Here is a 15,056-nt window from a genome sequence, read left to right as displayed (position 1 = left end):
ATACACAGACAATACGTACAATAGACGCATATAACGTGCACGTTTCTATTGATTTCATGTCAATCAATGGGAGAGTTAAGTACGCGACGTGAACGTACAGCAGAGAGAGTTGGTTCTGTCTCCTGATGAGGGCGTTCTTCTTGTTGACCAACATGAACCACTCCTGCATCATCGCCTCCTCCTCCTCCTTGTTGTTGCCTGCATACACACGCAAACAAACAAAGACACACTCGTGTTAGAAATGTACGAAGGTGCAGTCCGTATTACATTGCGGATTATATTTTGTTTATCTTTTTTATTTATTTTCATTTTGTCACAAATAATAAAGACGCCGGCACGAAAGGCGTGTGTGTGTGTGTGTGTGTGTGCATAGGCTCCGATGCGATGTCGTCATTCCATTACGGACGGCAGGCGATGAAAGCGACGCGTCGGGATTTAGCGTGGTGGATTACTGTAGTCAACTTTCAAACGGACGCCGGCAGCGAAATAAAGGCGGGTCAGTGTGCCACCCGCGAGTCCAATAAAACAAGCAAATAATCACGGCAAATATTAAGCTCCAGTGACATTGTGGCGCCCTGCGAGTCGACCACCGCAGGGGATTAAAAAACGCCTGGCAAGCAGAAGGAGCTATTTATTTGAGGGTGGAAGCGAGGAAAAGAAGAGGCGGGAAGATGTCATTTGAGGGTGTTAGAGACCTCAGACCAAACCCCAAATTGTGACTTAGTTATGTTATTGATGATATTAGGTTTATTACTGATGCACCATTCATTTAATTTATTGTTAGCACTCAGACATGGAGCATTTCATAAAAAAAGACGACTGATGGCCACACCGCTAATATGGTGGCGATGATGACAAGAAGCACACACAGATACCATCAAACGCAGTCAAATACACACACAAGATACAAGCAAGGCAACACACCGCCTATCTGATTGTCTCTGTTGTTTGGCGAGTGGATTTGGTGACAGGAACAAGTGCCCTCGGTTACAAGAAGGTTAGCTTAGCAGCTAGCTGCTTGGTGAAGGCTACACAAAGAAAAAGGGTCTGCAATACTAAAATGTGATTACGATAAACATCTCGGCAACAAAGAAACAAGATGGCCTGAGGCGGCACAATGATGTCATTGGATGATGTCACAGGGCAGAATTAGAAACTCTGAAAAATACCACATTCATCAATACGCTAACAAACGACCAAAACAAAAGAGCCCACCAGGGCAAGTTTACTCGACAGTCATTTCCATTTGACGGGAACTTTAATTCCCAACACTTGTCAAAGTGTCCGATTAAAATAATCTACAGTACAAGCATAAATTCTGACCGTCTTTATGTACTGTAACCATTAAGTACGCAGAGAATACAAGAAAAAACATAAAAGCTCATTCAACAGGCTTGTTAGCATAAACGTTAGCGTCAATCAGATGATTTACAACCTGCCCCCACTTCGCTTCGGGGTGGGTTTTTTTACCCTCTTCAATTACCTGTCTCATTATTATTGTCACTGGCGCCATTATCAACACGCACTTCCACTTTAGGCAGATGGAGAGCTGTGCCGCGTTTCAGGTAATTAATATCACCGAGAAGGCCTCGCTCACCTGCAGACACCCCGTGCGCAAAAAAAAGCTATTTCATTAGCCGGCCCGTTAGCGTACAAGGCCCGGGAACAAAGGCCTCGTTTACGGCCGCCTCGGCTCGACGGGGAGCCCCCCGCAGGATGCCCGTGCCTCGGTGTGTAGAGAAGCGAGGAGAGGCTATCCTCGCTCATAATCTCAACACAAAAGGTATCATCCTATTAACGACGTGATCTGCCGCTACATGGGGGGGCGAGCTTTTATTATGAAGGTGAGTGGCTGATATAGGGAGCCTGGGTTATTAGCTTCGGGACAAGGGCAGGTATGGAGGAGGAGAAGAAGAAGAGACCCCACGCTAGGGGAGCCCCCTCCACACGCCATTCATCAGCTCGCTCGGCCCTTTGGGGGGATGCTTTCTATTTGGATTCAATGACACGACAAGAGAGATTCCTCAAACAAACACGAGACAACAGCGGGAAAGCTCGCCGGGAATAACATCCACCTGAGAGGGAGCATGTCGAGATGACGCCGACCCCCAAAGGCCTTTCGATATGACCCTGGAGTATTAGAAGATGATTATTACGTTTTGGAAATCACATTGTCAGCAAAATACCGACAATTTGCTGAAAGTGCTTCAAACAACTTTTTGAAGTCACATAAAAACGAAATATATATCTATCAAAAAATATCGAAGTAAATCATGAAAATATTTGTGATATGAATTGATCTGAGAAAAAATTCAAGGCCGTTTAAAATGCCACTTATAGCTTAACTTTGTTGTACTGTTACAACCGGCCTCCACAACATAAGTGAGGTCGGAAAGACAACTTTGAGGGACACTAACACTCTTTCAAATACGGGGGATACTTGACAGACACACAGACGCGCACACTCACGCACACACATCTCAGCCGTCCTCCATTCTGCTCCTCTACCGCGTCAAAAAAGGCGGCGATGACCTGGCGGTGTAGCTTATTAACCCCTCCATCAGCTCTTATCAGCCAATGAATAGCTCCGTCATCTGGCCCTCCTCATCCTCAGCCTCTCTCCTAACGTCAACGCTTTTTTTTTTTCCCAGGCCGATCGTCAACGCTTTTTCTTTTTCAGGCCCATAATATAAAACACACACACATGCACACATCATTTTAAAGCACAAAGACACACACACACGAGAAGAAAAAAAAAAATCAAGAAGGGGAGGGAGAGCAATGGCGTCATTCGGCGGAGCCTCCTCGATTGTTGCGGACCAGAAAACATCAACAGCTGAATTGCTGAATGGCAGATCTCTCCTCTCCTGAGCTTTGAAGGCATTAAGAGCCCTCCTGTCCTCCTCAATGTGCAGCTTTAAATGCTTTTCCTCTCTTCTTTCCCTCTTTTTTTGTCAAGCAGGGGGCCACCCAGCAGAAGGCAACTGATGCAAAACAGTGCAGTAATCCCCCCCTCACCCAACACCATCCCTCTCACACGGTCAGCCATTAACCGTGGGATTTACTTGGTGTACGGTGAAACTCCACAAATTCCCAATTTTTAAGCGACTGCTTGTTGTGGGTTTTTTCAAGTCTAAAAGTTGCGGTACCACATAATCATTATCATAACATGCATGCTATTTTCTATTAGCCCTTCAATGGCGTTTGTCTTTTTAGTTTAGCATGAACAGATTTCAGGAGATGACATGACTCCTTAACTATTTCTTTGCAAATCTCCGTCAGTTTTCCCCCAGCACAAAGTATCAGATGGGGTTTAGCCCTAAAAACACGTTTAAACATCCCTGCCTGCAACCCGGCTTAATGCTGGTGTTACGGGACGCCTGTTGATAAGCGGCAACTCGGCTGCTAAGCAAAGCTAAGCCAGGTACTTTAGCTCCCCTGAGTGTGTGTATTTACACACACACGGTGAGGTGTGAAGCTCGCCGGGGGGAGCTTAGACGGAGGGGGGGAGTGGGCTGTTTAGGTTGACGGAGAGTTGACTTACGCTACTGTCAACTTTAGCTGGCCGGGCTGCGGCGTTAATTGGCAGAGGCTTAGCGCAAACGTTTTAGCGGCGGGTTAAACGTGTCGGGTCCGGAGTGTCGTGTTTCGGACAGGGACAGCACGTGTGGATTTTATTAAGCCTCTTTCACCACACACTGTAGGTCTTTTTTTTTTGTTTGTGTTGATGTGTTGACATGAGGGGGACTGAGTCAATCTTTGGAGGTGGTATCAGAGCCACAAGAGGCGGGGCACCTTCTGTGTGTAAGTGCCCCCTGGAAAGCTAGGGGAAAAAAAAAAAAAGAGCTATTAACACCGGTTTCACCAATTAGCACGAAATTTGATGTCAATAAATAACAGAACCCTTAAAAAGGTGTCAAACTGATTTTGTGAATGAGGGAGTCATTGAGTATGTCGTGGTGATAACACCCTGAGCAGGACGCCAGCTTGCTGACGGACAGCTACAATCTTTTTAGCATAAGTAGCTCCGCCTGCTCCATTAGCCACCATGCGAGTGTGTGTGTGTGTGTGTGTGTGTGTGTGTGGTGCAAGCTTGACCCCCCCCTGGGGTAGATGTTAGGACAAATTTGAAGGGTGTCATATTACACGCCTGGTGACATGGGAGGGGGGGGCGAGAGGAGGAACGATGACGAAATGCTTAATGAATTAATCTGCAACGCTGGGTTAACAACATTAGTCATCCTCCTTTGACTTCCTGTGTTGGGGAATAAGCAAAGGCAAAAGTACTTTACAGTCTACTTAGTGGGACCTGGTTTTGGTACTCGCCCATCCCGAGTACATGAATCTGTTTTCGAATGTCAGGAGTAAAAGTAAAAAAGTCATCGCCGAAAAAATTGCTTAATGTCGCCCATTTGTTTTCATGTCGCTTATTTTTTGTTTATTTTTAATTAATGTCATTTAAATCATTTTAGTTGTGTTAATGCAAATGTAATGAAACTTCACTAGGGCGGAGACGTCGACAATCCGCCCATCATTAAACTTGTCAATTCTTTACTTTAAATGAAATAATCAACTTTAAGGTTTTAGCGTTTCAGTGGCTTAATAATGCTAGTTTCACCGCATGGGGCTCAACGCACACACACACACACACACACAAGCACACGCACGTTGAAATAGATATTTAAATGGAAATGTATTGGGAAACACAGCTGTTGGTATTTGTAGCCCGGAGTGCTCATTACAATGGGGAAATGGGGAGGAGTGTGTACGGGGGTCTTGGGGCTATTGCAATGTGTGCGTGTGTGTGTGTGTGGGGGGGGACTGGCCAGCAGCTGTGTTAGCAAGTGAATGGCGTAATTACCAGAGCCAAACCCCCATCATTAACCTGCATTGTCCGACGTCACCGCCACCGTTAGCATGAGAAAGACACCGTTAATTGAGCGAGCAGTCCGCGAATTCTGGGACACGTTGCGAAGCGTCACACACATTTTACTGTAGAAATAAACAAAAATACAGCAAGAAAAAATAAATAAATCAAAATCTAATCAAGATGTTATTTTTTTTCCCACTGTATTTTTTTGCTTTGGTACAAAATTGAGCCTGCAGGTCTTTCAATGGCAAGACTGCATTCCTTAACCCATCTAATCAATGCAACAAAAAAAAAAAAACTATTAACTAACACATTTTAAAAAGTCTCGATTTTTAAAGTCATGCATTGGACTAAAGTAATTGTCCAACTATTTTATAGAGGGCCCCATAAAAGTTTCTAACACATTCTAAAGCAAACAAGTGGTTCAGAATAGCTTAGCTTTAAATGGAAAAACATATTGAAATAAAACTAAACAATACTAATGTACTTGTTTGAATATGAATAAACAGAACATGTATAAAAATATTGTCTGATTAGCAATTTCACCAAAATAAAGGAATACGCGTATTTATAATTAGTATTTATACATTTGTAAAGACATTGAAAGTAAAATGTCTGCGATTTGGTTGGCTGGAAAAAAAATACTTTTGTTGTATGTGATATACTATAGTATGTAAATAAAATAAGTTTGAAATAATTATTTTTTTTTTTTTTACAATGCAACTCATATGATTGTACATATGGAGCAAATAAAATCCAATATCTCAATATGCAACAAAGTAACAAAACAAACTACCTTATTTGTATGTATGTAATAAAATAATGTAAAAATAAAAAATAAAATGTTTCTATTTTGGATGTATGCATAGAATTCTTTCCTTCAAAATAATAAACAATAAAATAGAAGGCAAGGTTTAAATTTCATTCTTAATCAAATAGGTGTTTTTTTTTTAAATAGAACAGGTACACTCTAAAACTACATAAATGTACTATACTAAAAAAAAGTGCAATTAACATAAATGTGGTTTACGAGGCAAGCTGGTATCAGTGAGAGCTTGAGAACAAGATGGGCAAGTGTAGAACTTGGATGTTCCGCTTGTGCGCATGCCCGCGCGCGTGCGTGCGTTGCAAGAGGTCCGGGGGCACACAGGCGGCTGATGAAAGCATTGGCGGGATGCTCCAATAAAGAGCAGATTATCATAAGCGGCCATTGTCCACCTCTCAATTCTCTCTCCAAGGCTAGCCACCCCCTCACCACCACACACCCACTGAAAATGTTAATCGTCCCTTTTTGCTGGCACGCCAAGGCCGCGCAACGGAAAGCGATTGAAGAAAGCGGCGAGAAAACAAAGCGAGCGCAACAAAATGTAACTTACACGTCCCTAGGCAAGTGGCTCCGCACAGCCCCGCTAACCGCCCCCCGACCCAACCTCCTCGCGCGCCCCTCTCTTTGCAACCCCCCTCACCCCCGTTGACTTTGTCCACCCGGCTCGTTTTATCTGAGGATTGTCAGACAATGCCTAGAGGATCCCGTTCCCTAATCTTCCTAAAAATCCCCCTTTCATCCCCACTGTTAAAGAATGTATGAAAGGTTGACATGGAGCTGGAGAACACAAGAATGGGGGGTAGGGGTATGTTGAGGGGGAGGGCAGGTGTAGCGCACATCTGGGAGGGTGGTGTCACTGCATTGGGGTGGACTGCTGCGTTTGCCTGGGCAGACTCTTAATTAAATTGTTGTGCCGCTCAAACATTCAAATGGCCGCCGGGATTAACGGAATGAGCGGGAGTAAAGGCAAAAGGGAGGGGGGTGTTGGGGTGGGGGGGGTTAATCTGTGTTCTGACCCGGCTGAACCTCGGAGTCACGCACACACACACACACACGCATTTTCCTCACAAAACAAAGCAAAAAAAAAAAAAGGCTTTGTTTTGCGGCCTCAAAGGCAAGCAAAAGGCAATGGGTTTTTAAGGCACTGATCCTGAGCGGTCTTTTCTTCTCCAATCCTCTATGCCAGGGATTCCCATACTGCAGGGGGTGCGCCAGATTAAAAGTGTCATGGCAAAAAAAATGGAATTCGCAATTGGAGCATTGCCCAACAGTCGGGTAGACAAAATTTGAATTGTGTAGCAATTGGAATCTAGGAAGAGTTTGTCTTTGAAGGATTCCTGGAAATGGCTAATGTTAACCTAAAATAGCTACTTCATAGCAAAGAGGGCAGATCTCCCGGGTCTTTTCAGTCATGGTCTCTTTTCAAGCACGTCTTGAGAATATTTTGTGGGCTTACTCAAAAAAGACACGTCGACCAAATTTTGAGATACTGGTTGACTTTTGTGGCTTACATTTCAAAATGTTCCAACAGGATGTGTTTGTCCCAGAAAAGGCCCTAAAATAGCTTTCTTGAGACTTTTTTTGTGGATCCACTCATGTCTACCAAATTTCAGGTGGCTATAGGATACTGCCTCGAAGAGACTGCATTTTGAAGTTGCAGTAAAAACAGGAAACGGTGACAAAAGAGGCGGTCTTGATTAAAAAGCCACAACAACGATCGCCAAGCGACCAGAGTATTATAGCCATCGCACTTTTCCTCGTGCGGCCGGTGGAAGATTAGTGCGGTTATCCCATTAAAGTTGCTAAAATGCCATTCTTGTGTCTTTAAGCCCTGCGCCGAGGAGGTCAAGACGAGTCCGCCTGCGCTTACAAGGCGGCCGCGCCGGTAATCTGCCCAAAGTTACAATGATTACGGCTAAGCTTCATCAGCAGAAAAGAAGCTGACCACGCTAATATACTTACAGCTGTTTGGTGTGTTTTTTTTTTTTAATTTATCAATCGTTGAAACATGTACGTGAGGAAAAGTGCTCATCACTCGGCGTAAATCTTTAGTGTGACTCAACGCTGGTGGCGGATTAGGTCGACTAACAAGTTTGAGTCATCAGAAATATAAACACGCTTGTTCGATATCCATGTGAGGGATAATCTCTACTAATCTTCTGGTAACACATCACGTAATATATCACGCATGGGATCAAGCTAAATGCTACACAAGTAACTTGGGGTGCACTCCTGTGTCGACATATGTAACAAATATTAATACCTCGGCATTAGTCTTTGATAAGATGAAGTTAAATGTTAGGCGAATGTCTCGGTTTTAGCGAGTCATATGTAGGATTAAGATAAATGCGACACAAATACAAAAAAAACTATAAATGAATGCTGCATTTTGCTATCACTCACTATATTTTCTACGCAAACAATGCGAGTAAAAACTTTACATTTACATGAATACGGCGGTTTTAGTCATTCATGTGCGCTTGTGACCTGGTTATTATTCCTCCGCCTTGCTTTTGTGGGCGTACTGAAGGTTAAGCTGCGAGGATGAAGAAGCATTCAAATGTGTCATGTAGCCTTTTGCTCTCAAAATCCCCTTTTTGATGATGTCTCCTATTTACCCACAAGTCCTGTTTTGAAAACGGCGGTATCACCTGCCACAATGGCCGCAATTATCCCAATAATAGCACTTATAGCGCGGCCACAAAGCTGGCCGTCGCCTAGCGCCATGTTTGATAAGAGATAAACAAGCGGCGACGAGGAGAGGAGATTAACATATGCTTAAAAAATCGCACTCAGCAGCTGATAAGATTGATGCCATATTTTTTTTCCCTCCTTTCTTTAATCTGCTTTTGTGTCTGCCAGGAGACGAGAGCAAAATGGATCCGGCACGAAGAGCTTGCCGTACTTTGCACGTGCAGCCCAACCGCCTACACATTGTTGATTGGACTGTCAATGGGGGGGGGGGGGGGGGGGGGGGGGGGGGGGGGGGAGGCTGCTCAATATTTGTGTGCCTTAAGTTTCCACCGCACATTTTAAATCATGCAAACATCTCCGCCATGATACACACTTTTTTGGCTCGCTAAAATTGCTAGGCGGCTACTTGTTAGCATGACTAAAACCGCATTCATAATAGGCACTCAGTTTACAATGTCCTCAACCTAAAATGTTTTTGGTTTAAAAATCCAATGATATAAATCTACTAGAATGGAAATCAGGAATGATAAGGATTTTTTTTAGTTAAGAATCTTCTTTTGAAGTGATCTTAGTATTTTTATTTTTTTGCATCATTTGTAGCAGGTATTTTTTTAACCTTATCCTCCATGATATCTTAAAAGCAACCACTAAATGCTGATTTTTGTCATACTGTTACACCGCTGCCATCCCCACACCGCCTCTACACACACGTACAAGTCCCCCCTCCCTCCTTCTACCCCCCCCCGCTTGAGGCACAACGCAGCGTTGGGCGGCATTTTCTATTAGGCGTCGGGCCTCCCCAGATGCCTCCAAAGTAATTGGGGTGGTTAATTTATTTACTCAGCGGCAGTTCACAGCACATTAAATAATAGAGATAATTGAACAAGAATTGTCAAGTGTCTTCTGATATCACACACATTACAGCGGGGGAGTGTGCGCACGTCAAACTCCCATTTCCATGCGCCCATTGTTTGTGGTAATTAAGTACACAGATTTATTCCTTGGTTGCCTTCCAAGCTTATGGCAAGCGCCATTGTTGTCTTCTATTAATATGTAATCAGTAAATAGTTTAATTTCCTAATCGCCGGTTGGAGAATTCACTTTCTAACAACTCTTAATTACGGCGGGGCTCTAATGAGCGTCGGCCGCCGGCCAATCAGTAAGCGGGGGCAAGTCGAGGTGGGGGGGAATTTGAATTCCTGTGATGGCGCCTCCTGTGCACTAATGAACTTGTTATTCTTGCACCGCTGGGAGCGCTGTCCTTCACACATTAGCAGCGGCATTAGTACGCCGCTAAGCCTACACCTGCCGAATATGGATGAGGCCTATTGTCATACGCTGGAAATATTTGTGTGTTTTAGCGCCACACGTGTATTGTCTCGCACTACTAATGGCCTCCATTGTCTTTCTAAAGAGGTGGGTGGACATCTCATTAAGGACGCCTGCCTTCAAGTCAACAGGAAGGCTTAAATACCAGTTAGCTGCTAAAGTGTAGCAACAGGTGACGTCACAAACGGCAACCATTTTAGATGAGCAGATGATTCAGAGGTTAGAATGTGTAGAAATTTCAGAACTGGGAGATGGAGTTCTTCATGAATTCCTAATATGAACCCCCATAACTGTTGGGAACTTATTCTCCGTTATGAAAGTCAACCAAGTGCTATTTTTGCGCTTAGTCCCAAACACGCTGCCATCTTGTGGCACCTATAGGTAATTCAGGTACAGTTACTAATCTTTTTAGAAGGGGTGACAAGCACTCTCAGATTTTCACTCGTCACTGGAGGCCTTAGTCCGCATTTCCCGTCGTCAAATAATCTAGCACCGGAGCGACACTTTTTTTGTTAAGATCAACATTTTACACATATTCCTTCCAACTGTGTGATGGTTTAGCGGCACAAACACTTTCCCCCAATTTCCCAAGCAAGGAGGGCCGCTCTCTTTTCTTTTTCCTTTTTTACCTTTACCCCATGGTCAGATCTTACAAACTCTGTCTGCCCCCTGCCCAGAAAAAGGCGGGGACCGCAATTTGTGTACGCGTGGTTGTGTACGCGTAGATTTGTGAAGTGTGTCGACGCCCGCCCGCCCCCCCACCCCTTCATTCCTTCCTCATCCCTCTTGCTTCCCTTTAACTCACCCCCGTCTTCCCTTACACAGCATATCAAGCGAAGCCAGATATGTACTAGGGCGAGGAGTGTGTGTGTGTGTGTGTGTGTTTGTGCACGGTTGAGCGCACCGTTCAATAGTGAGCGAGCGCGGGGCCGGCCGGCTGGCAAAACGCAACCAAACGGCGGCGGCGCAGACTTTGGGCTGCTATCACACCCATTATCGTTTCCCCCATGAAGGGCTCCCTTATCACCCCAGTCCAGAGAGAGGTCTCCCCCACTCCCCTCTTTCACAGGGAGAAGGGGGGGGGGGGGCTTCAAAGATCCCCTCTCGCGAAAACTCCCCACTCTCGCTATATATGTGTGTGTGTGTGTGTTCAATTTGGCAAAACATTTTTTTTCTTTCCCCGGCGTAATTGGGCTCGGGCTACCTGTGTCCATGAGATAGCGCAGCCTCTTCTCCACGCGAGCCGCCCGGGCGTCGATGTGCCGCTGCTCGCTCTCTAGCGCCGACAGCTCGCCCACCACATACTGACTGGTGTCTTTGAACGCTTTCTGAGAGACCGAAAGAGAGAGAGAGAAAGAGGAGAGGGGGGGGGGGGGGGACAGTGAGAATGAGTGACAGAGGGTGTCGCTCATCATTGAGACATCCTCGCGGAACAACACAAAAGGAGTAAGTTTGGGGGAAAGAAAAAGAAAGAAAAAGCTTCAACATGAGTATGGCCGCCTCTTGTTTTGTGTTTTGCGAGAACTTGGAGATCATGAAGACCTCAATTTATGAATCAGCATGAATGATAGTTGTATGAAATTCTCCTGCAATATAATCTATACACTTAAGTCAGCTTTCTTTCCAGATGTTTGTACTTGCTATTCCGCAGACTGATGAGAATGTTCATTCACATAACAAATCTCCATTTTATTGCTGATGCTCTTTTTTCTGCTTAATGGGAAGAAGAACTAGTGCGAAAGTTTGCCCCCCCCCCCCCCCCCCCCCACCTTGTTCCAACCAGGCAAGCACTTTTCTCTCTGCGCCTGTGTGTGTCAATTCCCAGTAGCTCTCCGCCTCCTCCTCGTGGAGCCTCCCTTTCCTCTCGCTCTATCGCCATATTTTTCTCCTTGGCAAATCAATTTTACACATGATCAGCCCACTCCCCTTGCCGCGCTCGGCCCGGCCGTAATTAAGAGCAGGGAAATTACCATATATATTATATTAATGCAAACATCATTCAGCAGGTAATTCTTGGCTGATCGGGATAATGGAAAGGTTCAACACCCATTAACCCTGGAGCCCGGGCGGCGGGGTGCGTGTGTGCGTGAGAAAGGATGTGGGGTCGCCGATAGAGGAGAGGGCTGCTCGGGAAGAGACGCGCATTGAAATTATAGCATTCTGATGGACACACACTCAAGTTTAAACACAGGCCGAGTGGAGAGCGAGCGTGTGTAATGTGTACACACTCAAAGTCAACTCCTTGGGGTGTGGGGGAAAGAGCTGCCAATAAAATAACAGAGCTCAAATAAGAGTGTACATGGTGTACCTAATGTTGTGGCTTGGTGTGTTTGTAAAAAAAAAAAAAATTATTTGACAGCGAGACAAACCTCTTCCTCAAACGGTCGAAAGATGTCGATCTCCGTCTGCAACCAGTCATCCTCTTCGGCCTTCTTTGGGTCCTCCGGAGCAGACTTCTGCCTTTTTACCTCTGTGGGAAGGAGGCAACATTGTCAAAATGTCCTTTTAATGACTGAACGGACGGCACGGACGTACCTGGACGGTTGTCCACGTACTGACTGAAGGACTTGAGCTGCGTCTTTCTGACTGCCGAGTCCTTGTTGAAGACCACGGGGCTGCGCAGCCTCTCGGTGGCGCGGCGCAGTCTCTCTGCCCGCAACTGCTCCGCGTTATTCTGCGCGACACAAAATGAAGACACCGCCGACATTAGACAGGGTTGATGTCAAAGCTACAATGAGGTCAACCAATCACACCAATCAACCGACCACAAAAAAAAACAACAACAAGAAACAAACCTTGCAAGTAACCGACCAACTCATCTGACTCAATCTCCCACCTGGGAACCAAAGTACCCCATCCAAACACACATTTGTGTGCATGTAAACACGTGTGCGCAAACACACCTGCTGCGGGAGCTCCACGCAATGTCTGCTAGAACGTGATACCCTAGCAACACGGCTGCTTTGTTTGTTTGCGTCCGCGTCGACAAACAGGGATTGACAAACACACGTGTGAGCGCGCACACCCTCTCCGCACACACAGGGGAGAGACGCAAAAAAGGAGGCAATTAACTTGACTTTCAACAAAAACCTCCAGCCAGAAAATATATTCAAATTATGCAAAAAGGCTAGAAAGGCTATTGTTTTCAAAGTGAACACATGTTAAAAAGCGCCACGCTCGCTTCTACTGCTATCAACGTGCAAAAAAAGAAAAAAAAAAGTCAAAAGTAAAGTAAAAACGCTTTATTAGCACATTTCCAAATGAGCCAAGCCAAGTGGAAAAAGAAAGCGACAGAGTTGAATGCTAACGCTAATAGGACGGGCAAAAGTGTAATAAAGTCGACAATTAGGGGCAAACATGTTCCGCTGCTTAAGACGGCGGCAGATAGTCAAACAACGCACACACAAGCAGGACTCGTTAATGTCGCTTTCGACTGTTGGCTCACAATGGCGGCAATTAAGTAAGTCTCTTCTTGTTCTGTTTGCTTGGATAAGCCACTAAAAAAACATCACGCCCAGGCAAACTTAAGTGATGAAACACAAAGCAAGACTTAGCAATTTAACATTTTGGACCTTGCATAAATCATATGTATAATGCGTCGCACGCATGTAAATCAATCAATCTTAAACGTCAACGCACGACTGTAAAGAGAAAGTTAATTAACAAGTGCCCACAAGTTTCTGAATTCAAACCACCACAAAATTTGGTGGACATTGCACGCGCAATCTGAAGCGTGATGCTGCGACGGTTCAAGTGGGGACACGCACACACACACGGACACACACACTGTTTCAGTCCAGTGGCCATAAAGGGCTAAGCCCTTTTTGGCTTTGAACACAAGAGGTTGTTTATGTGAATCGATGATCAAAGTGTCGCCATAAGCGCACGCCCACACACATACGCGGTCACCTTATTCCACTTGACATTCCCATCAATCAATTAAAGTGATGTTAAGACTTCGCCCGACTCAATATTCACATCAGAAGCTACACATACTTACACGGGAGAAGGTCACAGTCAATAGCGACTATTGCTACTAATGTTGGAGCGCAGGTGAGCGTCGGCGCGTAGGACGCACGTGTGCGTGCGCGCAAACAGAGCAGCAGAGTGACAGCCGGGGGTCGATGGATCTGATCAATGGGACTTTTAAAGAAGCGTATATTCCCATTTTGGCCCATAGAGTCTTCAACTATGGCTCATTTTGTCCAAAAGTACCACCAATGTCCCATTAAGTCCAATTTGATGTCAATGTCTCCATTATAGTTTCGGACATACCTCCACTCCGTCTCCAGGGCTGAGCGGCGAGGCGGAGGAGGAGGAGGAAGAGGTGGCGGTGGGTGTAGATGAGGAAGAAGAGGAGGACGGCGATGAAGGGCCGGCGGTGAGGGAACTGGGTCGGACCTCGCTCAGCTTCTTCAGTTTCAGGTTGCTGTTTCCACCTGAAACAAATGCAAAGAAAACACATGAGGAACATGAGGCAGCAGTCATAAAGTTTCATCCAATCATCTAAAAAAATAAAACAAAAAAACAAATATAAATATCCATTTTTAAATAAATAAATAAATAAACTGAGCTAGTCCCCTCTGATTCTCTCTGGGACTAAATTTACACACTTCGCCTAACACGATTTCCATTTTCATTGATTGTTGCTGGACATGTGATTTTCACCTTCCAGAGTCAGCTTGCAGGGAAGGAGTGGCAAGCACAGCACCCCTGCAGGGCTGCCACGCTGCATGGAGGCACATGAAAGAGGAGCAGGGAGACCTTTTCGTGTGTCACGCACAACATGATGCATGCATGACACCGGACTACATTTTACCATATTGACAAACTGTTTCCATACATTCGGACTGAGGAATATTCAGTAAGGCGGACGTGCTAACTGGTGCTAACCGTCACCCTCGTGAGGAAAATCGGTTCAGAAAATGGATGGATATTTTTTTTAAGCTAACTAAAAAAAAAAAAAAAAAAATCTTTTCTGCAAGCATGCAACTTTGAAATCGAATTATTTACAAAGTTATTTTTTTCCTCACTCAGCCTGATCCTGACTTTCTTGCCACTTTTAATTATTAGGGCTTTTTCATGAATAATAAGATGACTAAAGTGTCGAACATCAATGAGGAGGCAACATAACACAACCACAAAGGTGTGAAGATAGTGCACTTGAAAAGACTGCCTGGTTTTCATGTCCTTTTTCAAGCCACACATCAGCAGGAAAAGACAAACAAAAAACATGAAAAAGTCTTCAGATTTGGAAAGCACTTTTCTTGAGTAAAATATGTGAAAGAAAAGTTAATATATGAGTGCAGAAGAGAAAAAAAAAAGTGTGTTACAGAG

The 15,056-nt window shown here is 44.9% G+C and overlaps 1 protein-coding gene across 4 annotated transcripts in view; it reads right to left on the bottom strand.

Moving 5' to 3' along the window:
• The window catches only part of ehbp1 (EH domain binding protein 1), a 63,683-nt gene that overhangs the window by 6,080 nt on the left and 42,547 nt on the right, over positions 1-15,056 (bottom strand). For all 4 annotated transcript variants that reach the window (XM_037271193.1, XM_037271197.1, XM_037271198.1 and 1 more), the window contains 5 exons: positions 13,995-14,158; positions 12,255-12,393; positions 12,089-12,189; positions 10,924-11,047; positions 99-198 (listed from right to left, as the gene is read on the bottom strand). In XM_037271193.1, coding sequence (XP_037127088.1) covers positions 99-198; positions 10,924-11,047; positions 12,089-12,189; positions 12,255-12,393; positions 13,995-14,158 — 628 coding nt within the window. The remainder of the gene's footprint in view (positions 1-98; positions 199-10,923; positions 11,048-12,088; positions 12,190-12,254; positions 12,394-13,994; positions 14,159-15,056) is intronic.

The sequence above is a fragment of the Syngnathus acus genome, chromosome 15 (genome assembly GCF_901709675.1).
Source record: "Syngnathus acus chromosome 15, fSynAcu1.2, whole genome shotgun sequence".
NCBI lineage: Eukaryota > Metazoa > Chordata > Actinopteri > Syngnathiformes > Syngnathidae > Syngnathus > Syngnathus acus.
This window is presented reverse-complemented; position numbering and strand designations above follow the sequence as displayed.